Raw genomic sequence first — 9093 nt, 5'->3', positions numbered from 1 at the left:
TTGAGAAGTCACTGGAGCGTTTGAAGCAGAAGAGTAACATAATCTAACCGGTCTTTTAACAGAATCGCTCTGCCTGCCTTGTTCAGAGAACTGGTCTGGGTAAAGGATAGAAGGAGAGAGGTTGTGGGCAGACCATTAGAAGCTCTCTGATAACACACACTGGAGATCTCAAGGGTTTCAGTCTAGGGCAGAACCACCCACCAGAGCTGGAAAACACTGGTCAGTCTCTGGATATATTGTGAGGGTAGAATCAAGATGTTTCTGATCAGTCAGTTAAAATGTAAAAGTCAGAGAGGAGTCAAGAATAGTAAATGGTTTCCCCTAAACTAGAATACTGCCAGTTACTCCACTGAGAGAAAAGCAGGGTAAGGAGGAATTGTTGGAAATCAGGTTTTTTTAAAATGCCTGTAGATGTCCTATAAGAGATGCTAAGAAGAGATTTGGTTTCATGAGTTAGAGTCCAGAGGAAAGAAAATGATCAGGAAACAAAAAATGAAAATAAAACTACAGTATATATAATTTTTAATTTAGCATACTATCTATTTATTCAGCACAATGAGGCAAGCTGAAATCACATTTTCTCTCCTCTTAGGAAAGCCATGGAAAGAAGCAACAATACAGTGACTGAGTTCATCCTGGTGGGCTTCACGACAGACCCAGTGATGCAGCTGGTCCTGTTTGTGGTATTCCTTGGTGTGTACTCTCTGACTGTGGTAGCAAATGCCACCCTCATAGTGTTGATCTGTAATGACTCCCGGCTGCACACACCCATGTATTTTTTCATTGGGAATCTATCTTTTCTGGATCTCTGGTATTCCTCTGTCTATACCCCAAAGATTCTCTTGACCTGCATCTCTGAAGATAAAAGCATCTCCTTTGCTGGCTGTGTATGTCAGTTCTTCTTCTCTGCTGGACTGGCATACAGTGAGTGTTACCTGTTGGCTGCCATGGCTTATGACCGCTATATGGCCATCTCAAAGCCACTGCGCTATGCTCAGGCCATGTCTATAAAGCTGTGTGCATTTTTGGTAGCATCCTCATATCTTGGTGGTTTTATTAACTCTTCTATCATCACCAAAAGAACTTTTGACCTGAACTTCTGTAGTGGCAATATCATTGATGACTTTTTTTGTGATTTGTATCCCCTGGTGAAGTTGGCTTGTGGCAGGAAAGATGGCTACCAGACTGTGCTGTATTTGATCCTGTGCTCCAATGTCATCACCCCCACAGTGCTCATCCTAGCCTCCTACCAGTTTATTATTGCCACCATCTTGAGGATCCGCTCCACCCAGGGCCGCCTCAAAGCCTTCTCTACGTGTTCCTCACACCTGGTCTCTGTCACCTTGTACTATGGCTCCATTCTCTACATCTACTCTCGTCCCCGATCTAGCTATTCTTTGGACACAGACAAAATAGTTTCTACATTTTATACTGTGGTGTTCCCCATGTTGAATCCCATGATCTATAGCCTGAGGAATAAGGATGTGAAAGAGGCTCTGAATAAACTCATTAAATAAATCAAGATTCTCTCCTTCTCAGGAGATGCAATGACAATTTTTGATCAGGTTACTTACTATATTTCAAGAAGAGCTGCCATTGTGTTCCATCATGATTAAGAATTCTGACAATGTGGGCAGCCTGGGTGGCTCAGCTGTTTAGCGCCACCTTCAGCCCAGGGCCTGATCCTGGAGACCTGGGATCAAGTCCCATGTTGGGTTCCCTGCCTGGAGCCTGCTTCTCCCTTTGCCTGTGTCTCTGCCTCTCTCTCTCTCTCTCTCTCTGTGTGTCTCATGAAAAAATAAAACCTTAAAAAAAAGAAATCTGACAATGCAAGTTAAAGACTTTGCACCCTTGTTCCATGACAATTTAAGAGAAGACAAAATTAGAGCATTTTAGGAGATAGAATTTAGATACAAAATTTAAGAATTTTTATTGAATTTCATGCTACTCTAGATTAAAAATGAATGAAAACTTAAAATTCTCCTTTACATTCAAAATATAGCAGAACACTTCACATCTTTAGTGTAAGAATATTTATGACTGATTGATATACACAGAATAAGTTCTATCCTGTTAGGTTCTTGAAAATAAGAACAAATATGCTGAGTTCATTTTAAATATTTTCCTATGAAAGTTAATTGGTTGAAATTATCCCTTTCTATTGCCTCACCAGGATTTCTTAAGTGTTTTTATCTACCTTTTGCCCCCAGAAGCATTAGCACGAAGACCCAGAGGTACCCATGAAATAATCTGGTACGATTAAACTCACCAAGCATCATCTCTCCAATCTATATTTCTTCCATATGTCCCTCAATTAAGGAAAAATCTGTCAAGTTTCTATAGATATGACTTTTGTAAATCACTGTGTGATCACTGTGAGTTCCTCTTTTATTTTACAAGGGTGAACTTGCAAGGTCTTCCACATCCAAATGATGATATTCTGATCATCAAAGCACAATTATGATGATAAAGAATAATAACTACAGTGAGCTAAAACAGTTTGAGAAATAAAAGTCTATGACTACCCATTACTCAACAGAGAAAAATTCGTATAGGTGATACAAACAGGTGGTGATAAAACAAAGTGAAAATAGGATAAGTTACATTTAATTTTGGTTTTTAAAAGTAGGGCAATGAAGATATTGTTTGTGTTCATACAACATGAATATGTTCTTGTTTCTAGTGGTAAAATTAGTAGTAAACTAACAAACACCACAAGAAAGTGAACGTAAAGCAAGTAGTCCCCCAAACTGTAGGAGCTCCATACAGAGCAGGAAAGCCTGATCAGACCAGCAATAATACACATTACCTGTAAAGTAAATCCAAGGTGTGTAATCAGTATGAGTCTTAACACATAGTACCCCAGTAGAGACAGAGCGCAATAGTGTAACTCCAAGATGTTTGAATTACACAGAACTCTAAAATGGAGAGCTATTCATGCTAATTCAGATTCTCATTTTCTTTCTTTTTTTTTATTTTTAAAGACTTCATTTATTTATTCATGAGACACATAGAGAGAGAGAGAGGCAGAGACATAGACAGAGGGAGATGCAGGCTCCTCACAAGGAGCCCGATGTGGGACTCCATCCTGGGACCGGGATCATGCCCTGAGCCGAGACAGATGCTCAACCATCCAGCCACCCAGCATCCCAGATTCCCATTTTCTTGAAGCTCTCTATGGCCCAACCAATAATATTAAAATTCATATAAATTATATTACTTTTAAGTCCTGTGAACAGATCTCAGTGTAGAGATCTGTTTAATGTTGGTGGTGAAACAAGAAAATCATTGCACAGGGAAAAAGGAGCTACAAAGGTAAAACTGGTGTAATACCATCCCAATATTATAAATCCTGACTTTTACTACAATAAAGATGTTCAAAGTACTTATCAAGAACTATTATTTTAATCCTTTTAAGAGAAGTATTCAAGTCCTATTCTCCAAATAATTATTAATCTACCAAATATTGTAACTTTCATTGGCCCAAGTGTAGAGTCATATTATTTTGTGTATGGAAAAGTTATCTCAAGGCCAAAATCAAGCCTACATAACATTACTAAAACCCCACTGAAAAGATAAAGTACAGCTATGAATACTCTTTGAAGATGTAAATATATGTAAGTATATAACACGAATGAAATTAAATATGTCGTACTAAAGTTTTAGAAAAAGTTTTAGAATATGTTTAAGTATATGTTTGGCAGTAAGGTTGTTAAGCACACTTGGGAATGCTTCACCTGCAGTTATGGTTGTGAAGGATTCAAAAGAATCTTCCATATTAACTTATAATTAACTACACCGTATATTCCTAAGGGAATTTTGCTACTCAGATCACAAGTGAAATTTGAAGCTTAAAAAAAAGTAGTTTCTTAGTTGTATTATTTATATATACGAGTTTTACCAAATTAAACATTTTTTTAAAGTCCACTCTCTACCTTGCTTCTTGTATTACTCTGGTTCATTCATTCTTTCTCAACACCTTGGTTGGATCAGAATTATCTGATAAGCTGTCCTTAATTTCTTATTATAAGGTCTGTGTCTTTGATCACCTTGTTTTTATTTAGTTGTAGTACTTTTCATCTCAAAGAGAAGGCCAAGAGCATACTATGAAATATGGTGCTTGAGATGTCTGATTGGCTCAGCAGCTAAACACCTGCCTTCGACTCAGGGTGTGATCCCCAACTCCCAAGATGGAGTCCTACATCAGGCTCCCTGCATGGAGTCTGCTTCTCACTCTGCCTGTGTCTCTACCTCTCTCTCTCTCTCTCTCTCTCTCTCTGTCTCTCACAAATAAATAAATAAGATCCTTTTTTAAAAAAGAAATATGATGCCCTATCCCAATGGTCCAAACAATTCTTCTTCATCTCATTCTGTACCACTAACTAATTTTTCCCAGGTCATTGAGATCAATCACCATACTCAGTGGAGTGACACCTCTTAGATCAATGCATGAGGAGTCGAACAGGGCCAGAGTACAGTCCCAAATTCCAAATAATCAGAGTGCTGAGGGTTTTCCTTTGGGACATTAGGGACATTATACTCTTATACATACAGACTCCAAATATACTGACTATATGGTTATGGGTAAGGAAATTAAATTCGAGTGGGCCATTTTATGCAATAATAAAGAGGCCACAGTAGTCAGAGTTCTACAAGAGGAAGACACTAAGGTTGACTTAAAATTGCAAGGACTTTGTTAGGGGAAATAGTTGTGTCTGTGTAAGAGAAAAGAGAGAGGCAGCCAGAAGAACAACAAATGCAACTACACCATAGGCAAGTATAGGCACACGTGAAGAAGAGAGGGAAGGAAGATGGGCAAAAGCATCCTAGACCATTGTCCAGTTTATGGTAAGCTCAGCAAGGTAGGTACTTGAGCCAAAATTAGCCATCAAGCCAGTGCCTAAGAGGGATAGTTCTGCATTGCTATCCTTGCTGAGTTCAGTCACTAGGTAGCAGCAGTCTCTGGGCAGCATGACATTGATACAAATGTGGAAATGTGTTTCAAAGCTCAGCAGCTAAGACCTGTGCCAATTATACTCGGTGTAACTGGAGCTTTCAAAGGCTCACATTCCTGGTCACCACAGGTACCATGCCAGCCTTATCCCCTCAGTTCATAGACATGTACTTTCTTCAAACAGAAGATGGAGCCATATATTGGCTACCATTTTAGAGCATGCAGCATACTTAGGGGATATCTCAACAACCATGACTGAGCATTCATATACCTTTCCACGATTTGTCCAGGCCAATCAGTTCTGAACGATAAGACATAAAGTAAAATCAAATATTTCTGTGGATTGGGGGTGGGGGGTTGTTACTATTCTTTTCCATCTAATGTATTTCTCAGTAGAGACAATGTTTGATGGGATACCACGTTCGCAAAAATAGGCATTATGTAAGTCTACATCTGCAGGTGCCAGCAGGAAAACAACTGGTAGGAAAGTGGGTACTGTAACCCAAATAAATCTCCTAAAAATGTGATTATTGTGGAAAGAAAGTCATTAGCTCTGTAATCTTGAATTAGTAAGAAGTTGTGCAATCTAATAACCCTGCTAGCCAATAGGTTCACCAATCCTCCCAGAAAATGATGGCATATCAGGGCACAGTTGTGACCTCTGTTGTTGGCATTTGGGATACCTAACAGTGGAAGAAGTGAAATTAGGCTTGGTGAAGAAAACCATTATGTTGAGCCCATTCCAGCTGCAATAGCCATTTGTATAAGGGCATGTTGAGCATGAAAGGGGAAAGAGGAGAAGGAGGCTGTGTGTGTGGAGAAAGAGACTGACCGACATTCACAGAGCATGTCATTTCAATGACCTGATAAGTGACAACCTCCCAGTATATGCATGTGTGGAAGAATCCGGCACATATCGATGAACACGAACGGTTTAGGATATCTTCTAAACCAAGTATATGACTCTGCAAATAAAATGAAATATACTTGTCTCTCCGCCTCCCCCACAAAGTGACCTTAAAACACATTGTTTATTCCTCAAAAGCTACAGTTGCTTCATGCCGTGTATGTCTGTTGAACAGTATGGACTTTGAGGATACAATATGGCTTCCAACACAAACTAACCCACTCCATTTATTTCTCAAGATAAAAGTTATTATTCCTGACACCCTTCCTTAATCTATCTGTAAAAACGTTTCTCTCATGACCACCACCTTGCAGATCCGAAATTCTTTTGCCCCCAAAGAAAGGATTAAAGGTGATGAATTGGAATCCCCACTCTTGTATCCTCCATGTTTTTGAAGGAAATGCTAACCTTTGCCCTTACCTCAGGTTGAGTTTTGTTTGCTTTTTTACTGTCTTTTCAGAGCAATTCAATTTCTACTTGAATCATAAACCTTGAAACTAATAACCCTCATTCCAAGGGTCAGAAATGGAATTAATATGAGGATCCCATTTCACTCTGTGTATATGTCCACATATCAATAACTATATTATATCTGGGTCTGGGTATATAGTGATCTGCTCAATACCTTGTCCCATTAGACCCATTGAAAGATGCACTCAGGCTAAAGTTATCTTTTACATTGTTTCCATTACCCTCACTGACGAGTATATACATCTAGTGTCTTCCATCTCTGTAAATTAGAGTCAGTTCAGGACCAATGACTAATAACCCAGAGAAGATCAGGGCACTTCTGCTTTCCTAATGAGATTACCCTCATTAAGGGCAGCCAGACATTCCCAAGAAGGCTTCAAGGAAGATGTACAGTGTATATCTTGGCTAAGTTTCAGGATCCCTCTTCAAAGGGATCCTACCTCACCATAAGTTTATGTTTCCTATAACTGTTAAAAGGCCATTGAAATAGGTCAGAGAATTGTATAAGAGGTCGTAATTCCTTACTAGAACATCCTGAGCTATTTTTTATCCAAGTAAAAATGAAATTCTTTACTTTATAAGAAAAATATCACTTTGGTTGGTTTCCCATTGACATCACTCCTTAAGAAGCACCTAATCCGTGAGACGTTACCACAAATTCCTGAACAAAATATTCGGTTACCACCCACCTGTGATCTCCTGGGCAACTCTTTCCATCCTGTCTCTGAAAGTTTTCAGTGCCATATGGTGCTCTAGCTGCCTGGTGGTATAAGCCAAAAGTCCAGCTTTAAACTGCTGCAGAAGCCAAATCACCACGTGATATTTATGGCATGCCTCTGTGCAACAGAAAAATAATGCCTTGCTGTCGACCTGATCTTGATTCCATGAAGCCACTGGTGATAATTTAAGTAATTTTGATGCTACTGGATGCAATACATTACCATTGTTCTATTTCCCACCATGACGGATTTAAATGTTTAACCTTCGAATATATGAAGGATCTAATCCCATTTGGATTATCTCCTGGCAATACTTCTAGGATTGGTATCTGGTAAGGATCAGATAGCCAGTTAAACTGATTAATTTGAAGAGGGTTTAAAAGGATTATTGCAAAAAGAATTGTGTGTGGTATAGAGAACTCCTAAGGAATAATGTAGTAACTCTAGAACAAATAACTTCTGAGAGCTCCAACTTTCTCTATTTTTGAAGGTGCATCAAGTCATAGAGGTCATGAGCAATGGAGGAGAGCTTTGAATGGGTCAAAAGCTGGTAGGAGCTATGATCTAGGTCCTGGATGAGCCAGCTGTGGCATTTCTTTGCAAGAAAGGAAAATGGAAAAAACCACTCAGACCTCCATCCTTTCCCCACCAATGACAAATACTGGCTAAACCCATTAAGGACACAGAGGCCAATGGAGCCCACTCATGTAGTTAATACAGCTGAGTATCATGGAGCACAGAGGAGGTTCAAAAGGTGGAGAATGGATTTTGGACAAAAGAAAGGTATTCGACATTTAACACAAGTATCAGTGTTGTTGAACAGAAGTACTTTAATACGGAGATATATAAGAATATATATTTATATACTTGCACATAAATGCTTAGCTTAGCTTCTACACAAGTCAAGGAAAAGAGAATACAAATTATGAATGACTATATTATCACCAGGGAATCATAGTCTCAAAAAAAGAATTCTCCATTATTAAACAATACACACAATTTTCTTTAATTGTCTGGTTAGGCATTTCCTAAGCTTATGAAATCCCGAGGGTGTTGCAGGAATCTGTCACTCTGGGGATCCGGAAGCTACTATAAAGATATGTGATGGAAGCGGATTTGAATTCTGTTGAGGTGATGGCATTGCTGAGAACTTTAGGTAAGTTTTCTGATCCAGATGTTAGAGGTAGATGGAAATTTTTACTTGTTCCTCACAACCAGGATGAAGGTCATGTATATACTATGATATCTTAAGTGCTAAACAAAGGACTTCTTTTGAAATATCTTCACCACCCTCCGACGACAATTTCTGAAACTGTCGAGTTTACAAGGAGAAAGAGCACATCTTACTCTTAGATTCCAAAAAAGGCAGTTAATATCACAGAAAAAGACAAAGGAGGGGATCCCTGGGTGGCACAGTGGTTTGGCGCCTGCCTTTGGCCCAGGGCGCGATCCTGGAGACCCGGGATCGAGTCCCACATCGGGCTCCCGGTACATGGAGCCTGCTTCTCCCTCGGCCTATGTCTCTGCCTCTCTCTCTCTCTCTCTCTCTGACTATCATAAATGAATTAAAAAAAATTAAAAAAAAAAAGACAAGGGAGAAAAAAACAACTAGGTACACAGACAAGCAATACAGGAACCATTTACAACAAAAACAGTGTCCTTAGAATCTAGACAGCATCTGGGCAACAGGATGAAGTAGCTGAGATTACCAGAGATTATTAAAGGCCAAAGACATCGTGAAAAGCTAAAATCCCTTTCAGTTTGATACACTATAAGAGAGTATCATATCATATCATATGGTCCCCGGGTAGCAAACAGGGCCAGACTACTCCAGCCAGATTAACCAAACAGAAGTCAATTATTTAAGCCACTCTATCCAAGGAAATGTATGCCCTACTTGTTTCTGTGCCTGCATAGCATTCAAAGTAGATCTGTTCATAGCTCATCTCGTTAAAGGTAAAACCTTAGGCAACTCCTCTTTAACTCCTCCAAGCTTTACAACATTGTAATGGCAGGCAGACTTCTGTGATAAAGAATAAGAA

The 9093-nt window shown here is 39.2% G+C and overlaps 1 protein-coding gene across 1 annotated transcript; it reads left to right on the top strand.

The window, feature by feature from the left end:
- Positions 1-599: 599 nt before the first annotated feature.
- Positions 600-1517, top strand: OR9G1 (olfactory receptor family 9 subfamily G member 1). The gene is given in 1 exon segment (NM_001388606.1): positions 600-1517. A coding segment is annotated over 1 exon segment (918 nt).
- Positions 1518-9093: the final 7576 nt, after the last annotated feature.

The sequence above is a fragment of the Canis lupus genome, chromosome 18 (genome assembly GCF_011100685.1).
Source record: "Canis lupus familiaris isolate Mischka breed German Shepherd chromosome 18, alternate assembly UU_Cfam_GSD_1.0, whole genome shotgun sequence".
Taxonomy (NCBI): domain Eukaryota; kingdom Metazoa; phylum Chordata; class Mammalia; order Carnivora; family Canidae; genus Canis; species Canis lupus.
This window is presented reverse-complemented; position numbering and strand designations above follow the sequence as displayed.